The sequence below is a fragment of the Chionomys nivalis genome, chromosome 19, assembly GCF_950005125.1.
Source record: "Chionomys nivalis chromosome 19, mChiNiv1.1, whole genome shotgun sequence".
Taxonomy (NCBI): Eukaryota; Metazoa; Chordata; class Mammalia; order Rodentia; family Cricetidae; genus Chionomys; species Chionomys nivalis.
In genome coordinates, this window is record NC_080104.1 from 57,962,407 (window position 1) to 57,983,358 (window position 20,952).

Here is a 20,952-nt window from a genome sequence, read left to right on the forward strand (position 1 = left end):
CAGCAGGCAGCACTAGGAAGATAAGTGGCCATATCATGTCAGGGTCTGCCCAAGCCTGCAACTGTGGGGTAGCATGAGAGACAGGGAAGGACCAGAGGCTCAGGACCTGCTGCAGAAACTTCTGTCTACACAGAGTTTGCAGAGTAGACAGCGGGGCTATCAGCTCACTCACCTTGAACACAGAAGTGGGTGGAGACGGGGCTAGAGTGATGGCAGGGTGGTTGAAAGACTGCTTTTCCAAAAGAGGACCCGGCACCAACCGTGACAGCCCAGTTCCCAGGAGACACCCTCCTCTCAGCTCCATAGAGCACCAGAGATGCATGTGGTGGGCATACACATGCAAGTAAAAGACACAATTTAAGTAGAAAGAGAAACCTGGAGCCCAGGCCCAGAACATCCATGTGCTACACATGTGAAAACGACGTCCTGTGACTGGTGTGTAAAATGCCATCTGTTAGGAAGCCACGTTCTACTCTCAACCAAAGCCTGCAGCGCTCACAGCTGAAGCTCAACCCAGCTAATTCTCAGCCATAGCTAATGTCACAGAGGAAACTGTTCTGGGCCTGGACACTGGGAGCATGCATAGATGCCACAGCAGGCAGATAGGCCATGGGGACCAGTGCTTTGAAGAGTTTCCAAAACAGCAGAGCAATATTCTCTGCTTCACCCCAGAGCAAAGGCTGATACCTGTGAGCACCACCCTACCTAGTGCAGAGGTGGCCTGGGGCAAAACACGGTAGCCACATCACAGTTCCCTCCTTGACACTGACCACAGGGATGACCACTACAAGGGGGCAGGACAGAGCTGGGAGCCCAATCAGCATCTCTCTCCCACCCTAGGATCTGAGCAAGGGTTTGTGCTGTTTTCTTCGTGGACTTTGTATTTAACCTACACCTGGGCATAAATGCTACTTACTGGCTTCATCTCAGAGCAAGCGCACGATTTCAAGGTGGCAAAACCGGGCAGCCCTGAACGCTCAGGTTTTAATTAACCATGCATTTGCTTTATAGCAGGTCCCCCATTCAGAAAGCCCCATGTGCTATTTAATACTGGGACAGGTCAAGCCTGAACTGCTCAGTGTTTCTACCTCACTTTTACATTGCCCTACTCATCTGAATTTCAAACTGATAAAGGCTCAAGCCGACCATTAAAATCCTGACAAGCCTGAAGAGGAGCACGCAAAAGGCTCTGTTGGTGTGCAGTGAGGCGGCAGTGTGCACGCTGCCCACGGAGGCCAGGCTGTCCACTTCTGACTCAAGTCAGCCTTTCAAGCGCACAGCAAGCAGAACTTATACAAGATCCCTCAAAGCTCCGTGGAGCCATCTTCAAATCGTAGCACAGTGGACATCAAATATGACATCTAAAGTGTCATTTTAAATTGACAGTGCTGGGGATGTACTCATCACAGCATAAAACCAAGCACAGTGTCACATGTTTGTAATTCCAGCACTAAGAAGGTATAAGAGGGCTAGGCGGTGGTGGCACACCTTTGATCCCAGCACTGGGAAGGCAGAGGCAGGTGGATCTCTGAGTTCGAGACCAGCCTGGTCTACAAGAGCAAGTTCCAGGGCAGGCTCCAAAACTACAGAGAAACTCTGTCATGGGGGGGGGGGTGCTAAGAGGATCAGAAGTTCAAGGTCATCTTTGGCTACAAAGCCAGTATGAGACCAGACTGGGCTACATAATACCCTGTTCTCAAGGAAACAACAAAAACAAAAATGAATCAAATTAAATGTCCCTGACCTCTGTATCTAAAATTCCAGGAATCTCCTTGGAAAAACAAGTCCTGTTTTCCAGCAAGGAAGTTTCTTAAGCCTCATGACAGCTCTAGGACCCCAGCTCATTTGTAAGTAGAGTCGGGATCATAGGCGGTACAGCAGCACAGCTGGACAGCATTAGCCACTTACATTCCACCTCCGCTGACCCAACGCCCAAAGCAGAGTTTGTAGCTGAAACAGATGCATTAAAGGATCTCAATGCATTTATTTCATCAGCTCTAGCACAGGGAAAGCAGCTACAGGTGCCGAGGATAGAATATGTCTGCTCTACATTCTCCTCCATCCCTGGCTTCCCACGATAGAGGGAAAGTCATTATCCGAGAACAGAATTAGACTCCAGTTCAGTGTGCTGGGTTTGGGCCCTGCTGCAGAAGAAAAGCAGGTGGTCAGAGGTCAGCTGCCCAGGGCCCTGGAGCCAAAGCCCTGGTGGATCACCAAGCAGGCCTCTTGGTCTCTCTTCCGAGGAGCGAAGGATTAAAAGTTACCAAAGGTGTCAAGCCATACTGGGAGGTTCTAAAGCAGAATGTGCTTTCCCCGAATCAAACGCCTGAAACGTACAAATGCTACATAGGCCAACAAAATGCAATTCGAGGCAGAGGAGACAGGAGCCTGAACTCGGAGCTCATTTGTACACTGGTGGGAAGGAACCACCTGGCACATTCATCTCAAGCTTGAGAGAGGTAGCCGTAAAGGTGAACTGTCTGTCACAGACCAGCTGTAAAAACAAGCCCCACCCTGTTACAGGCCTTTCGCTTACTGCTTCTCCACAACTCCAGTCATGAAAACGTCCCCAATGCTCTCGCCCTGTTTTAGTGTCCCCTGTCACCCACGAGGGACCCTCATTATATCTGACCTCTGTTCTCTGACCTCCACCTGCCACCATGAGGGAGGGGATAGAGTAGCATCCATGAAGGATGCTGCACAAGGAGGAGGGGCAACTGGGCTCAGCCATGTAAAGTTGAACTTTATCGACAGGAAATGGCTCACAGAAGTTTCCACCACAAGAAGTGACTGCCACTTCTATGCCCTTGGGAGCTCTCCCACGTGCCTGTCTCTCCTCTCTGTGGGCTGTAGTAGAGCAATGTGGGTCAGCAAGATGCCTGCTCTGGGGTGGCACACCTGCTTTCAGTGGGTCCTGATATGCATGGTGGTCTCTTTCTGAACCTCCTTGTCTTCTATAAGACAACAGCACAGTTTCCACAAGACTGGTCCACAGTTGCAGTATAGGTGAGGAGGAAGTGTGACCCATCCAGCCCAGACCAAAGAGAAGCCATCCTGGCTCAGGGACACTCAGCACCTCCTGCCAGGCTCCTGCCCCAAGGAACTGAGCCCTGATCAGACACCCCGGAAGCATCTTTGCAAGCAAGAATAAGCTCATTCTGTAACTGATGTCCATACGGCAACGAAGTCAGAGGGCATCAGACTGAAAGGCCACACCCTCCTCTCTAGAGCACCTATCTCCAGCTCTCTCTGCTACCTCCCCCATGTACTTACTTGGTCATTCACCTGATACCATGACAAGTTCCGTACCACGGGATCCTGGGTTCTGTCAGGATGACCCATTAAGAGTGTGTGTTATGGACACTGAGTCCTGGACATGGGCTCCAGCTGCAGCTCTGACTAGAGTGAGGCTGAGACTTCCCTGGAACTTCTCACTCCATCCTCACAGCAGAGGCTGGGCTCAGTTTCTGCCCACCTACCTTACTTCTCAGTGGAGACTAAGGTACCCGCCTCCTCCCCAACCACAAACCTATTTCCAAGGACTATTGATGCATGCTAAGTGGCCAGTCCAGTAAAGATTCCAGTTGAGAAAATGCAAATTGCAGAGAAGCCTCGTTTAACTATAATGAAGACTACCAGGAGCCCTGATATCTTCTAAGGACAAGGAAGAGCGGCTCTCATAGAGTGAGAGTCTCACAGGCAAAGGCACAGTGGTTCCAGGTTTGGTCACGGAAGGAACTTCCCATCTGAGATGCTAGGCTGGAGTGGTAAAGGGCGCAGGAGAGAAAGCAATGGCTGTGGTCACTGCTATAGTTGCACACAAGCTGCACCAGCGTCAGGCAATTTTACGTGAAATTTTTTTTTTTTTTTTTTTTTTTTTTTTTTTTGTTTTGTTTTTTCGAGACAGGGTTTCTCTGTGGTTTTGGAGCCTGTCCTGGAACTAGCTCTTGTAGACCAGGCTGGTCTCGAACTCACAGAGATCCGCCTGCCTCTGCCTCCCGAGTGCTGGGATTAAAGGTGTGCGCCACCACCGCCCGGCTTTATGTGAAAATTTTAAGGTGAAATCTCTACAGGTGTGTGTGTATGTGCTCATGGTCAAGACTTACCTCACAAATCTTCAATTACATTCTGGAAACCTTACTCATCGAGGCGGGGTCTCACTGAACTCACAGCATGGACACGGCTAGTCTAGCCAGCCAGCTTGCTCCAGGGACCCCCTTTATGAGTGATGGAAGATGATCATGTTGGTTCTGGGGATCCAGACCAACTGCTACGCCATTTCCCCAACCACTACATGCTTTTTTCTTCTAGTAACTCAAAGAGGTCACCATGAGATGTGCACAAGCACACGTTTCCGTATTTTCACAAAATCCTATTTTCAGAATCGGTAGTCTCGCATCTGCTGTTTACTCTTGAAGACTGGGATTTGGGGACAGAAGCTGACTTCCTGGTCCTGGTTTATTTAGTTTATGTTAACACACTTCCCCTGGAGGGAACAAGGCTTAGACATGAGTTCAAATGTGAAATCAGACACAGCAGCTGTGAACTGACCACCCACTGTCCAGACTTTCAGTGCAGAAAATGCTACCCTTCTAGCCCTACCCCACATCAGTGGGGGAGAGGGTACACATGCAAGGACACCAACTGGCCAGCATCAACACTGACCACTCTACAGCTCAGGACACCTGATCCCATGGCTCCTCCGTTTTTGGACAGCACCTTGCTCTTGAGAGCTGAGAACTGCTCAGGGCTGGGCCTTCATCAAACCCTCTCTCCAGGGTTTAAACTCTGCACATGCTGACAGTTCTAAACATTCTGTCTGCAGCGCTACGCCACTACTCTTATTTATCTGCTTAAGACTGGCATCTTCCCGACTTCTCATATTCAATCTCCAAGTCCCGTGGATCCTCTTCCCAATATTGAGTGTGTACTCTCTCCCACAGCTACCCCATTGGGAGGCAGTTCCCAGGACCTCTGCCACCATGCACTGTCTTCCAGGTCAAAGCCTTCTCACAGCAGCACAAGGTAGATGCTTTCTGCCTATGACCACCAAACTCACTGAGTGAACCCTGTTTTCTTGCTGACTGCATCACCTTCCTCCAGGGCAGTCCCCCATGGCACCTCTCTCACACACACCATCCTGGACACAAGGACCTCCCACATGGGCTTGTGTTCATGCGAGCCTCAGCTTCAAGGTCTCTTCCTTATGAAGAACCCCTAGATTTTCATGGTATCTTGGATGATTTCAATTACCTGTGACAAGTGTAACTTTAAATGGGCAATGGGCGGTGGTGGCGCACGCCTTTAATCCCAGCACTCGGGAGGCAGAGACAGGCGGATCTCTGTGAGTTCGAGGCCAGCCTGGTCTACAAGAGCTAGTTCCAGGACAGGAACCAAAAGCTACGGAGAAACCCTCGAAAAATCAAAAAAAAAAAAAAAAATAGATACTTGTGCAATTTTTTTCATTTTAATGTCTATTTGGCTGACTTCATAAAACCAAGGACCACAGTTCTCTAAGTCCCCATGTGCCTCTGGAGCCTAAGATAGTGCTTGTTTCTGTCAAAGTAACAAAGCTGGAACAAAGGAGCAGAGGTCACAACGATAATGTGTCCTCTCAACCTAAGGGACAAGAAAAGGCCAACAATGAGTTTGAGGTCCTACTCTCTCCTCTCAGCAGCCACCACCAGCCCAGCTCCTAGCATCTGTGCTTGCCCATGCTTTGTGATGTCATCCTGCCGACCTCCCTGCCTCGCTGGTTGCTGTTCTCCAAACCCTTCTCTTAAGAGTCCACAGAGCAAGGACCCCAGTATAAAATCCCATCCAGAACAGGAACATTCACTGGCACCGGACACTTCCTAGGCTCTTCCTAGAAGAGTTCCTATAAGAAACTGTGGTCTCCACAGACACCCCAGGTGGGCTGGCCACCAGAAAACTCCCTTCATCAAACCTCCACTGATTGACATTCCTTGCTTCATAAATGGCAAATACCCACCCTGCCACTGCTCAGGTCAGATCCCTTCTTCTCACAGACCTTACTATCCTCATGAGTTGCCCTTCTTTCCATCGCACGCAAAGCTTCCATGGCAGGAACAAGCACAGCATGCTGAAGGATCAGTAACAATGGGCTAGAACGCAGAGACACCAATGGCTCCATCACGGCTTGCTAGAGTCCCCGTCTTAGAGCATTTAGAAAGACTTTGGGTCGTATGGGTAAATGTTTAGGATAACTAGGCTGAGATGTACTTGTTTCATATTTGCTAATTCCTCTTTGAATATAATAAAGTTCACCAAGAAGACATCTCACTCTCTGTTACCCTTCCTAGAGGCCATGTCAGCATGGCCACCAGCCCTTAAGTATTCTTGAGAGCCATACACAGCATTATTTCTGCTTCTCGACACAAGATATCACAATGTAAGTTAGGTCATGTCACTCTTGTGCTTAAAACTTCAATGCTGGGAATAAAGAACTGGCCAAGGCTGGTAAGCCCCTATCTGGGCGCTGTCATCCCCACTCTCCTGCACTGGGCTCCATTCTCACGATGAGAACCCATACTGGCACATGCTATATTCTTGGTTCAGGGTACCTTCTCCCAAATGTCCAGTGTGACTCCTGCCCTATAATGTTATTACTTCTTTTTTGTTTGTTTGTTTGTTTGTTTGAGACAGGCTGTCTCTGAAGTTTTGGAGTCTGTCCTGGCCCTAGCTCTTGTAGACCAGGCTAGCCTCGAACTCGAGAGATCTACCTGCTTCTGCCTCCCAAGTGCTGGGATAAAAGGCGTGCACCGCCACTGCCCAGCTCACTGTTACTTTATGATACCTTGGTGATGCTTCCACCTCAAGTAATTGGAGTGATCCATGTCTACCCTGTGTGCTGCACGTCTCCCCAAAGAGTAACAGCACACGAGGCACAGACTCTCATTCTGTTCTTCTGGAACTCAATGACGATAGGCACATAAATAACAGATGACTTATTAAAAACAGAAAGGGATTACTTCTAGCATAAAGGGACATTCAATATTAGAGGACGGTGTCCTCTCACTCCAGAGAAGCCCAGCACAAGTACTTCCAGTTTCACGGATAACCAAGGTGCGACAGGTACCATTACCGACTGATGTGGACACGTGTGTTTGTGCACTAGCAGGTTCATTTTCTACTGCTGGGATTAATCCGAGCTTCTCCTCAGAGTCACACATGGATATATAAAGATGGCATGAGAAGCTCTTGGGAATCTCAAATAAGCTGTATGGACAACACAAAACTAACCTCGCCAGAGGCTCCTACGAATGTTCGCTTCTCCCTCCCCCTGGTATTTTGGTCAGTTACTCACAGATTCAACAGAAAATTAATCCTGGTATAACAGTTCAGCTTCAGGGAAGAGCGATTTAATTGAAGCAAGAGCATTAACATAAATGTAGGTCCTTAACTTATAAATCTCTTCCCTCTCTTCCTGGATAAATTTGTAACTTGGCAGGACACAGTACAGAGAAGCACATCACACTATGTACCAATGACAAGGACTCAGGAGCCTCACTGCGCTGACAGAGTTGCTCCCTTCCAAGGGTCAGGGATGACACAGATCAAGTAGGAAAGATGTTGGCATGTGTGGAACATCCTGGTGATCAAGGAGGAAAGAGCTAGTTGGGCCTCACAAGAACTCCAATGGTAGCTGCCATACTTCCCCTGGAATGGGCTCTCAGGATTTGTCTTTAATTGGAGCATCCTCTGTGTGCCGTCCCCATATAGTCCAAACCCAGCCATTTCCTGGACAGCAAATGCAGGTATTCTGACAACTAAATACTCAACAGAAACTTCTGGGTTGAGGAGAGCATTGAACACTGGCATGAACCTGGTCCCTATATGTGGTGATATTCTGTTTGTGTTTAACAAATAAAGCTTGCCTAAAGATTAATCAGAGTGCAGAGCTAGCCACACTAGTCAGCCATAGAGGCCAGGCAGTGGTAGCTCACACCTTTAATCCCAGCACTAGGGAAGTGGAAACCAGAAGGGATACTGCTGGGCAGAAAGAAGAGTATAAGGCAGGAGGAGACAGGACACCTCATTTGGTCTGAGGACTTTGCAGAGGTAAGAACTAGTGGCTGACTGCTCTGCTTCTATGATCTTTCAGCTTTCACCCCTATACCTGACTTGGGGTTTTTATTATTAAGACCAATTAAAATTCACACAGCACCTGCAGCCCTGTGGGTCTTCCTAGAAGAAGGGTCAGAGTGGAGTGAAGCCTCTGGAAGGCTACAGCAACAGCTGGGTATTGTCACAGGCCAACGTGACCCGTCCTCCAGGCACTGTACAGTTTAGCGTGTGCACGGGTGATTAGGCCTCTGATCAACCCTGTCCACTTTGACACAAAGGGGTCCCCTGTCCCATCTGACTGTAGGGGAGTCTCTGGAAAAGCCAATCCTTGAGGGCGGTGATGCCTACACTAGGTAGCTTTCTGCACACACTTCTGTCTGCAAAGCCTCCTGGGAGAAGAGGAAGAGGGTAACCACACCCACAGGTGTGACAGGGCAGGTGCTGAGAGGCCAGCCATCTGGCTGTTCTGAGCACTCCAGTGAACCACAAACCTGTCAATCACTTCTGTTTTATCTCAGAACTCCGCTGTGTAAAGTCTATCTCAGCAGACCCCAATTGTGGAAGCTCTCTTTCCTATCAGTTAGGGATGAAACAGCTTCTCAGCCAGTCCAGCCCAGGCCTCTCATGGTCCTTGCAGTTCTGTCCAGGGACTTGGCTCCCTAGTACCCTGGTTCTGAGTCTCAGGACTGTTATTCACAACACCCAGCACAGTGAGAGTCAACAACCCAAGAACACATCACACACTGATAGGACTGAGGTTCATGGAAGACATACTGGTCTTTAAGATGCTCTCAGGGAAACTGGTTTCTACAGCTATTACAATAGGATGGTATTCTGTCTCCTGCTGGCAACAAGATAGGAAAGCTCACGTGGCTGCATTCTTGGATTCCATGTCTCCAGGACCTGTGTTGTGTGACCTCATCAAGTAAATAAAGGTATTTTCTAGAATGAGACATAAACTTTACTGACATTAATCTTGGAAGAAAGGTGGCACCAAAATCCCTTCTAACAAAGGAGTCGAGTGCCAGAGCTGGGCCATTGGTCCAACAAGGGAAGGACGCAACTGGCTCAGGGAGTCAGCATCTTTACTGGCTGTCTGCACATGGTATTCATGGTTTATGCTGGCTGAGCAGAGGGGAAAGAAGCCAATGCTTCCTGTGGCTAAAGAATGCCGAGACGCAAGGAGGGAAAACAGCTTCAGGTCACAGAAAGCAAAGCAAGAAACCAGCTGCAAACAGGATGGATACAATCAGGCCATGATAATAAACCGGGGCATCCAGGGAGGTTAACCACACAGTGTGCCCTGCAAGGAGGTCCATTTCCATGGGCAGTGAGGACACGAATCAGTGCCAGGAAGAACAGAACACACACACACTAGTGGCAATGGAAGGCAATGATACAGACCCTGTCCTCCAGAAATACTGTATTTAGATAAGGGTCAAGCAACATACACAACACAACTTAATAGGAGCATAGGAGGGTGGGGTTTGGAGAGATGGCTCAGTGGTTAAGAACACTTGCTATTCTTCCAAAGGACCTAGATTTAGTTCCCAGCACCCACATGGTGGCTCAAAACCAACTATAACTTCGGTGCCAGGGGATCCAACAGCCTCTTCTGACTTCAGTGGGCACCAGACACACACACAGCGCACATACATACACGCAGGCAAAATACTCATACACAAACATACACAGATCTTAAAAAACAACAACCCATCAGCAGCCCAGGGAAACCGCACACACCCAGCAGCGTTTCCCGTACAGCAGGTCTCATACATGCTTACCACTCACTAACCTCTACAGGCTGAAAATGAACAGCATGGGCTACGGCCACCTCCTCAACGTTTATGGTGCCCCATGAAACAGTTTGGAGAACAAAAAACAATATGTGCACTCAAAACCTTTAGCATTTCTGATTACTTCATTTCAAAGTTTGACTATTTCTAAAAACCAAGGTAACCCTGCTCTACGATGCCTTAGTTCTAAACAGGGACAGATGACCAATGGCAAAGGATTCCCAATCTGTTTCCACAGTCACTGCATGTTACTGTACACTGTGGATGGTGTTGGGGGTGGGGCCAGGCAGAAGAATAAACATGGTCTCCCCACTCTGTAGTGCTTGCAGTCAGGAAAGAGGAGCAGCCATGCAGACAGGATTTTAGCATTGGTCACTTGATCAAGTAAGGTTGTATTAAAAGAAGATCAGCTGGAGGAACCATGGCTTCTCTCTGACTCTCCTTTCTTTTTCCCAGCATTCAGTTCTGTCTTCTCTGCCTACCTAAATTCTGCCCTATCAGGAGCCCAAAGCAGTTTCTTTATTAACCGATGAAAGCTACACAAAGACAGAAGGACCTCCTACACCAAGTCAGGACTGACTTGGAAAATGTGGAGACAGCCTAAACCCAGCACCCACTCCAGCGCTTGACTCAGCTGGACAGTCCGACACCATTTCGGTAGCCACTAGGGACTGGAGTTTTAGAAGATCTAAGCCACTGTACTCCAGCTGGTGACAGACAAGCTCAGTAAAGAGGAAGAGGCCTTGAGGGACAGCTCTGAATGGCAAAATGAGTGGGAACAAAGTATGCCACACCTATCCAGGTGAGGGTCTCCCTATGTTGACAACGTGCCCAATTGTTGGGTTATCCCAACACAGGAGTCCTAAGGTCCTTCCTCACTTGCATTCTAAATAATAGCATCCGTCTAAGGCTGGGGTAAGAGACAAGTGTGGTCCCAAACACAGTAAGCTGTGACCTCAAATTTCTGTGACCTCAAGAACCCAAAGCAAACACAGTTTCTCTATGAAATATACTTTTCCCCAAAGTTGAGAAATTAAAGCCACAATCATACAAAATAATTGGAATTAAACAAAACAGGCAACCTCACCCTATCTGATAGTTTAGTCTAGAGATCACTTACAGGAGTCCTAGATCCAAGCAGAAATTCAGGGCTTAACTAAATGCAGGTTAAGGAATCAAAGATGTTGCTTTGGCAGAGAGATCAAATGACATAAATAACTCACAATACATACTGGGTTGTGCAGATGGGAGGACAGGAAGGGGTACCAGGGAGGCATGCTAACAACTGGAGCCTCTAGCTGACGGCTGATGGGGCACAGCCATAAGCAGTCAAGACAGGAATGAGAGGAAGCCACACCAAGCACTGTCGTCCACTGTGTACTCGAGGAAGTGACTACCCACCGTGTAAACAAGTGAAGCTGTGGGATGGCAAAACCTTCTAACAGGTCACACACAGCTTCCTCTGCTAGACCACCTGCTTCTGCAGGCTCTTTGTGAATGTTTCCTACACTGTCTTGGACAAGTTTCTTAAGTACAACTCCTAACCCTCACCAGGTGAGGGCAGCTATGGGAAATTCACCCTGAAGTCGTACTTAATGCCAAAAAGATGTAATTTCAACTGAAGACCAAAGAAAGGTAAGGGTACTAGAGGTGGAGACTTAGTATTTAACCTAACAGCTTCCTCCTACATGTCTACCTGGAAAGAGACAGGAATGAGAGGAAGGCACACAGAACGGGAAAAGTGCAGACTGCGTGTCCATAGGTGGCATGTCATGCGTGTGCAGCATCTTACAGAATGGAGAACTAACAGGAAGTCTAGCCCAGATTCAGGACCAGATTCAGAGTTGTTCCAGGAAAATCAACTGTTTCCTGAGGGAGCAGCAATCTTACAGCAAGCACTGTGGATGCCAAGCATAGCAAACTTCAGATATTCAAAACACACAGGGACACCTGAACAAAGACATATACTGAAAATATAAAACACGGCTAAGAAATTTTTAAAAGACCTAAGTAAATGCAGACAGGTATTTGTATGTGGGGGTTGGAAACTGCTGGATAGCGACTCTGAGCTGTCATCACCAGACTCAAAGGCAGGAGCTGCTACAGGGTGGGTCCTTTGGTCTCCATCCCACCAGCCTGGTCAGTTCTGTTGTGACACTCTTTTTGTAAAATGAGCAATGTTTGAAAGGTGAAGAGATGCTTCAAGATGTCTGCATGGCCAAAGCACAAGGAAAAGATGCTTATGTGTGTAAGATGCTCCCTGGTCCAAGGAGAAGAAAATTATTAACACCAGGCTTGCTAGGCAGCCGGAAAGGAAAGATTGAGTACTGAGGTTGCCAATGGCACAGAGAAGCAAGAACCTGAAGCAGCATGACAAACTGGGAATTGGCACAGGACACTAGGAAGGCTGCTGGCTGGAGCTGATGTTAGATGCAAGTCTCCACTTAACACTCCACCCCAAATATCTACCCACTAATAATAAAATTCTAGAAAGAGCAAATCTCTAGGGCAGGAAAGTGAAAGGACTTTCCTTCCAGAAAGCCAGATGGTGAGAGGATCATGAATTTACAAAAACTTTCTGAATTGCACAATGGAAAAATTTTATGGCAAGTAAAATGTTACAGTATATTAATTTTTAAAAACTTTGAAAAAAAATCTTCCTGAAAAAAATCATTACTAGATCAAAACTATAAAATATCAGTAATTCTGTTTAGAATAATCCCCTTGTCTACCAAATGAATTCTAGGCAGGGTAGGCTGTCCAGCTAGCTCTTGCACGCTATCATGGTGCTGTCACTGATCCTAGGACTAAAAGAGAAGCACCTCAAGCTGTCACTGAGAAGGAACCCTCCACATCATGAGATTGGGTGTCAGCAGGGAGAGTTGGGGAGGTGGTACAGGTAGCAGACATGCTCTGGGTATTCTGTACATGAAGAGTTTAAATCTCTGGTGCTTGTTTCACTTGGAGAAGGGCAGCACCCACATCTGTGCCGTCTCTGCACTGCCCTGGCCAAGCACCAATGGCAGGCTGGGCTGCTAGAGTGGGTGCAGATCTGATACTTCCACTTGCCATGACAGACAAACAGGACAGTAATTCAGAATTCTTATACATTACAAGGTCAGTCACTGTGTTTCATAAAAGCACAGTGTGGGTGAAGAAGAGGTGGTGCAGGGTATCTCTCAACCTGCCACATGACTCCTAACACCTTCTGCTTGTCTCGTGTATGGTAATTTCCACCAGAGGGTTTTTTGTCCTTTTGGGAGTATGGACAGGACACATCTTCCTCTTTAGTCATGGGTATCACACATCCCAGCTGCTGCCTTGGAAATATGGGAGAAACTTGAGCCTTCATTACCAGACTCCTGCAGAATGCATCTCTTTATCTCATCAGTCAGATCAGTTTTGGCTAGGGTAGATGATCTCTACTGGCCTGTGTGCTTGAGTTAAAGACAAAGTTAGAACACATTATGATGTAGGTGGGTCTTCTATCTATCTGTTGTTTCACTGGTTAATTAATAAAGAAACTGCTTGGCCCTTTGATAGGACAGAAAATTAGGTAGGCGGAGTAAACAGAATTGAATGCTAGGAGGAAGAAGGGAAGTGGGCAGATGCCATAGCTCTCCTTTCCGAGACGGAAGCGGGTTAAGATCCTTCCTGTAAGTGGACGCAGGTTAAGATCCTTTCCGGTAAGCCACCACCTCGTGGTGCTACAACATTAACTATATCCAAAACCACTGATGGTGCTCACCTAAGCCAACATCCAAACTCAACCCATAACTGAAACCTTTTTCTTTCCAATGGCCTCTCACCACCTGGCATCAGTTCCATCCAGCTGCAGGTGCCATCTCTATAACCACTGATGCCCAAGCATACGTCTTCCTACATCTAAGCCACACTCTTCCTTAAAGCCTTACCTGTAGACACCTGCCCAGAGTCTTCCAGGTGGGATGAAACCCGGCCCATATGCTCTAAATGTGTCTTGTAGCTTGGTAACAACTCTGGTGGTGCTTTTTTTATATATATAAAAAAAAAAAACAAAACAACAACAAAAACCTGTGTGCATGCCTTCTTATCGGGCCCAGCAAAACACTGCATACAAAAACCATTTTATGGATCCTTGGACAAGTAGCTGACTCCAGACAGGGGAAGTAATCCTAAGATTTAGACACACCTTGCTATGCCAAAGAATGAGGACCTGAACCTTCTCCTCCCTCACCCCCTCACTGGAGCTAGGAGCCTGGTTGAAGGAACGTCCATTTGGTCAAAGGTGGAACACAGTGAGTAAAGAAAACATTGTATCTAGCACTGATTTGTAATCCAGTGGGGTGGAGGGAGGCATTCACCAAAGTCACAGGTAAACAAATGAGAAGGAAAAAGGCCCCACTAAGAGAACACTGGTATCAAATGGCAACTGTGGAATCAAATCATTGTGAACTACACAAGGCCGGTTCGGGAAGGTTCACTACTGTGTGCTCCAAACCTCAAGGGCATCTTTTGTTGTTGTTGTTGTTGTTGTTTGAGACAGGGTCTCCCTACACACCTTTAGCTGGCCAGGAACTTTCTAAATAGACCAGATTAGCATCAAACTGGCACAGATCTGCCTGCCTCAGTCTCCAGGGTGCAGGGATTAAAGGCGTGCCTAGCCTCCAAGGACATTTTGAGGAAGTCAGGGCATTAACATATTGTCAAAGTATTTCCCACAGGTTATTATCAGGTACACTAAGGAAGGTGGGGTATGTGTGAAGCAAAAAATGTCAGCACTGAGCGCTCCTGGACACTGAGCATCCCGGAGGGAAACTGAGCAAAACATCACCACAGTGCAGTACTGTAACTGACGACAAAAAGCAACTAAAATCATTAAGAAACAGACCCTAAACAAGGGATGCTCTAATTTTAAAACCCATGAAAACGTGTGTGTACCTGCATGTGTGGACAACAGAGGGTCATATTTTAAAAGGTGATATTGACAGATTCAATGCAGTGCCCATCAAAATCCCAACAAAATTCTTCAAAGACCTCGAAAGAACAGTACTCAACTTCATATGGAAAAGCAAAAACCCAGGATAGCCAAAACAATCCTGTACAATAAAAGAACTTCTGGAGGCATCACAATCCCTGACTTCAAGCTCTACTACAAAGCTACAGTACTGGAAACAGCCTGGAGGACCAATGGAACCGAACAGAAGACCGGATATCAATCCACACATCTTTGAATACCTGATCTTTGATAAAGAAGCAAAAAAATATTAAGTGGAAAAAAGAAAGCATATTTAACAAGTGGTGCTGGCATAACTGGATATCAACATGTAGAAGAATGAAAAAGGACCCATATCTATCACCATGCACAAAACTCAAGTCCAAATGGATCAAAGACCTCAACATAAAGCCAGATACACTGAACTTTATAGAAGAGAAAGTGGGAAGTATACTTGAACGCATTGGCACAGGGAACCACTTCCTAAATAGAACTCCAGCAGCACAAACACTGAGAGAAACAATTAATAAATGGGACCTCCTGAAACTGAAAAGCTGCTGTAAAGCAAAGGACACGGTCAACAAGACAAAACGACAGCCTACAGAATGGGAAAAGATCTTCACTAACCCCACATCAGACAGAGGTCTGATCTCCAAAATATACAAAGAACTCAAGAAATAATCCAATAAAAAAAATGGAGTACAGATCTAAACAGAGAACTCTCAACAGAGGAATCAAATAGCTGAAAGACACTTAAGGAAATGTTCAACATCCTTAGTCATCAGAGAAATGCAAATCAAAACAACTCTGAGATTCCATCTTACACCCGTAAGAATGGCCAAGATAAGAAACACTGATGATAACTTATGCCGGAGAGGTTGTGGGGAAAAGGAAACACTTCTACATTGCTGGTGGGAATGCAAGCTGGTACAACCCCTTTGGATGTCAGTGTGGCGATTTCTCAGAAAATTAGGAAACAACCTTCCTCAAGACCCAGTAATACCACTTTTGGGTATATATCCAAAGGATGCTCAATCGTACCACAAGTTCATGTGCTCAACTATGTTCATAGCAGCTTTGTTTGTCATAGCCAGAACCTGGAAACAACCTAAATGCCCCTCGATCGAAGAATGGATAAGAAAAATGTGGTACATTTACACAATGGAGTACTACACAGCAGAAAAAAAATAACGACACCTTGAATTTTGCAGGAAAATGAATGGAGCTAGAAAACATTATTTTGAGTGAGGTAACCCAGACACAGAAAGACAATTATCACATGTACTCACTCATAGGTGGTTTTTAAACATAAAGCAAAGAAATCCAGCCTACAAATCACAATCCCAGAGAACTTAGACAACAATGCGGACACTAAGAGAGACTTAATAGATCTAATCTACATGGGAAGGAGAAAGTAGAAAAAGACAAGATCTTCTGAGTAAATTGGGAGTATGGGGACCTTGGGGGAGGATTGAAGGGGGAGGGGAGAGGCAGGGAGGGGAGCAGAGAAAAAAAATGTAGAGTTCAATAAAAAAATGTATAATGAAAAAAATAAAAGGTGATATTGTAAAACAGAAAGTTTGTAAGAATGTCCTACACTAAAACAGACTAAAGATACTAAACCTACCACCTCATCATGGACCAGATCCTCACTGACGGAGAAAGCAGTTTTGGAAAAAGAACATCACTAGAACAACAGGCACAAGTGGAACATGGGCACTGGTGTGCGTTTCTTGAAGTACGCTTGGGCTGCTGTGACTGGCTGTGCACAACAGAGTGTCTGTCTGTTTGTGCCAGCAAACAATTTATAGAAGGGAAGGTCATGATGGTCACAACTAGCTCAGATGGTTCGAGGGAAAAATATATTTTCAAATAGAGTTGAAAACAAGATCTGGGAAGCACTGCTAATTTGTTTGGATGGTCCAGAGAATCGTTTTTTGAAAAGCGGCCAAGACTGAGGGTGTTCAGTGTGGTCATCAACAGTCACATGGGGCTTACTTCACTCAACTAGAACCTCTGGGAGCATCGCCCAGCTAGTTCTCACGGTGCCACATGGAGCTCTAGTCTATGAGCTTATCCTATGTGTCTCTTACTCCTCACAAAACTAGGTAAAATGCTTTGTAACATCATCTCAATACACACCTGTTCCTTTGGTCTGACAGCGAGGACAGAGGCAAGGACCTCAGAGGCATGTGGAGACAACAGGCTGCAGAGAACCAGCCACAGACATCATGCGTTTTTTGAGGTAAACAGAAAACTTACTTTGAAATCCATCAGGAAAGTGAGATTAGCATGAGGTCATAAAAGCAGCACTGCCATGTGGAGTTGATTGAGTCACCACATACTAAAAACATGCAAAACCATACACAGTTCTTATCTGACAGGTAATTCTGTGGTCTTGAGAAGCAATGCACAGCGATCACAAAGCCATGCTGCGGGGCGACAGCACACAGCATTCAGGTGCTGTACACGGCCCACACTCAGTGACAATGGCCAGACTTAGACTCCTCCAACAGGAATCATCAGTTTTGTTACCCTGTCAAGTATAAACGTAACAGGCAAACCTGTTCTTTGTGACTGTCTTCTGTCCTGAGAAGTCAGGCTGTGGAAGATGCTCTAGGATACAGGCCTGTCCCACTCACACCGCAAGCCTTTTCTAATTGGCAGGCAGGCAGCTTCCACAGGAAAAGAGCGTTCATTTGGTGTTGCTGACTTAAAGGTTATCTAGTCACGGTGAGGCAGATTCACCCCTTATTGAAAACGCAGAGAACGTCCTGGCAATTAACAATTCCTATCACCTACAGCTGTCCTATGTGAGGAGGATCAGAACTCGCCTTACAAATTGCTCTTTTGAAGATCAAAGGGAAGCTGAACGTGTCTATGTGCACTATCCATGAGACCGTAATTTAATGGAATTTTTAGAGAAGGCTTTGCTAGCAGTGTTTGGATGACAGCCCCGGGGTGGAGGATTTGGGGAGCTTGGCCACTCTTCCCTTTGGAGCGTCTTTTCTGCCTTTAATTGGCACCTCATTAGAAATTAATGAAAATGACATCCTCTGTTCTTCTTGCTCTAGGCATCACATGCTACAAAAAGGCCCATCACAATTCATAACACATTCAATTTCTATAGCAATAGCTCTTAAGCATTATTTATGAGATGTGAATTTCTTGTCAGCAGTTAATAACCTGTACCGAATGGAAGGGGGATGGGGAGAAAACTGCAAACATACACAGAGGAAGATTTTTCTGCAGTGGATAAGTGTTCTGTTTCGAGTTCAGCTATTCTGAGTCTTCACATTCAGTAGTAAATACCCTCTAACACCTTCCAGGATGCTTAGCGTCTTCCCAACACGCCATGTATCTTAAGGAAATCAACACACAACCCACCTTTTCCATGAGGAATAAGCAGGCAGGAAGGAGGGAGGTACACAAAGCAGTTTGCAAAGTGAGCCCAAGAGCTGTTCCCCTGCTGTCCTTCATCTTTTAAACAGTGGCAGGTGACTCAGTCATTTCTTTTTTCTGGGCTCCTGGTAAAAGCTCTCAGTGAACCAGAGTGAACTCCAGTGCTCTAGGAAGGCCTTTCTCTGAAGGGACTTTCATCTTGGAACTGGACAAGGGACTATATGCTGTTAGGTAACTGAGAAAGAATGAGGGTCTATGGTGAACCCTACTTAAGAGACACAGTCTTCTGGGCAGGAGGAGAAGAGCTTGTGGTTTAACTGAGATACTTTGTTGGTACTGGCCACAGGAAAAGGCACAAGGCCACCTAATAACTATTTCTTTACTTTTTTCAGCTAGGTGCTAAGACCTTTGGGGGAAAAAGCGGTTTGTATCAAATCTGCAGGGCAAAAGCAGAGCCCTGGAGCTTCCAGCTTCCAAACTACTTTGAGAACTCTCCCTTGCTTGCCTGAGGAGGAGCAGAAGCATTAGCCACCGCCAGAGGCAAGGCGGCAAGCACTGGCGATCCAACTGCTGTATCTGTCTCAGCAAGTCCTACATTCCACCAAGGACCCAGTCACTTCTGAGGAGGAAACAGGAACATTTCTACCATTCTAACTAGAAACAACCAGCCCACATAATAAAGGAAATAGAAAAAAATGGCCAGGGAAGCTTCTCAACATAGCTCTTGAGTAAATCGCTGAAAATTACCATAGCTCACCTCAACACAGAAATAAGAATCTGCATATAGATCTTCCAGTATGGACTGAAGCCACCAGATCCCGAGAGTTCCTCACCGGAGCACGCCTTGGCTTCCATGGACAGTGTCTGCTCCCGACAACCCTAACTCTTCTCTTTATACTTTTCCATGCACACCCCACAGCAGAACTGAGTGCCACACCCCATCTCCCTGTCCCCAGAGCTGAACATATACACACGAGAGAGAGAGAGAGAGAGAGAGAGAGAGAGAGAGAGAGAGAGAGAGAGAGAGAGAGAGAGAGAGAGAGAGAGGGGAGGGAGGGAGGGAGGGAGGGAGGGAGGGAGGGAGGGAGGGAGGGAGGGAGGGACACAGACGGGTTCATGCCAAAAATAATAGCTGTTCCAACCTAAGGCTCACGAGAAATCAGTCCATGCCCTGCTTCCCCACTTCCACAGTACAGAGGACAGACAATGTCCTCCCCAAAAGATCAACTTTATAACTACATATGGTACTACAAAATACAGGATATCCAAAAAGTGAACGGGAAGGGAAAGCCCACTTCCTAGAACAGAGATGGAGAGTTCTCAGAGGCTAAAGTCAGGCTCAGAGTCTACCAGTTGACACCTCTGTTCCACAGACCAGTTCTTTTCAAATTTCAAAAGTTCTTTTCATGTTTCAAAGTTAGGAAATAGCACTTGGGAGGCAGAGGCAGGCGGATCTCTGTGAATTTGAGACCAGCCTGGTCTACAAGAACTAGTTCCAGGACAGGCTCCAAAACCACAGAGAAACCCTGTCTCGAAAGACCAAAAAAAAAAAGTTAGGAAATAAAAATAGGAGCATAAAAACTGTAAGTGTTACAGCTAAAATTCTACCTTTGTGGCATGATATATTGGTCAAAGAGAAAAGGGGAATGTTGCCTATGTTTTCTTCCAGTGTACAATACATATAGCTGAAAATTATATCCATGTGCAGAGCCTTTAAAAGTGGCTGCACTGGAGAATCAAGTCAAGGTGTTAACTCAGCAGATCAATGAGGGTTCCAGAAGAAGGACTTTTCATCAGACCATAACTGAAAAGGAAGAAAGTATCTGCTAATAAAGGCTCATCTAAGATGAGTTCAGTCTCTCAGTTTCAAGGGACACAGCAGACTTGAGAGTCTGGTTAATTTCTAAAGTCACCAATGGAAAGGATGTGGAGTGTAGACCAGGGACACAGCATGGGATCAGGAAGGTGCCTTAGGAAGGGTGCTCACCACAGCGACAGGATCCCAGTTCCTGCTGCACCAGCTCCAGCTTGGTCTGACACTGGAAGCACCTACGCCGACTCTTCTGCTTCGACCGGCCGCTCTCCTCAGGCCGCTCAGTGCTCTCTAGTAGTCTTGGCCGTTTCACAGGTGAAGCCTCGTTGTCCGACTGCGAATCTAACAAAACAACACATTTGGGAATGAGGATTAGTGCCTGTGGGGCAGACAAGACTGTCCAGAGCAGTGCCATGGGCTCAACCAGTGTAAGCACTGGGACAAGCACGTACCTCCCCACAAGCCAGCCTGAGTTCAGGGTGGCACAAGTTCAACAGAAAGCAACTCCATGTTGGATTCCTGGAACTAGATGTTTTCACAAGGAGAGCATTCCAGATAGAGATGGGACCCCACTTTACAACACCCCCTTTGCACAGAACCTCAGAGCTCACCTGCACTGGCTATTTACCTATTCCTGGGTATTTACTCATCCTCACACAGGCATTTTATTTTTGTTCTGGACTCGGGGTCTCCAGCCCAAGCTGGCCACAAATTTGCTATGTATTAGAGCAGTGGTTCCCAACCTTCCTAATGCTGCAATGCTTTATAATACAGTTCCTCATGTTGTCGTGACCCTCAACCATCAAAATTATCTCAGTGCTACTTCATAACTGTATTTCTGATACTGTTATGAATCATAATGTAAATGTCCAATATGC

At 46.5% G+C, this 20,952-nt stretch overlaps 1 protein-coding gene across 1 annotated transcript in view; it reads right to left on the reverse strand.

The window, feature by feature from the left end:
• Zfand3 (zinc finger AN1-type containing 3) overlaps positions 1–20,952 on the reverse strand; it is a 200,541-nt gene that overhangs the window by 5,274 nt on the left and 174,315 nt on the right. Inside the window, exon 5 of the mRNA XM_057751114.1 lies at positions 20,249–20,416. Within this exon, the coding sequence (XP_057607097.1) occupies positions 20,249–20,416 (168 nt within the window). The remainder of the gene's footprint in view (positions 1–20,248; positions 20,417–20,952) is intronic.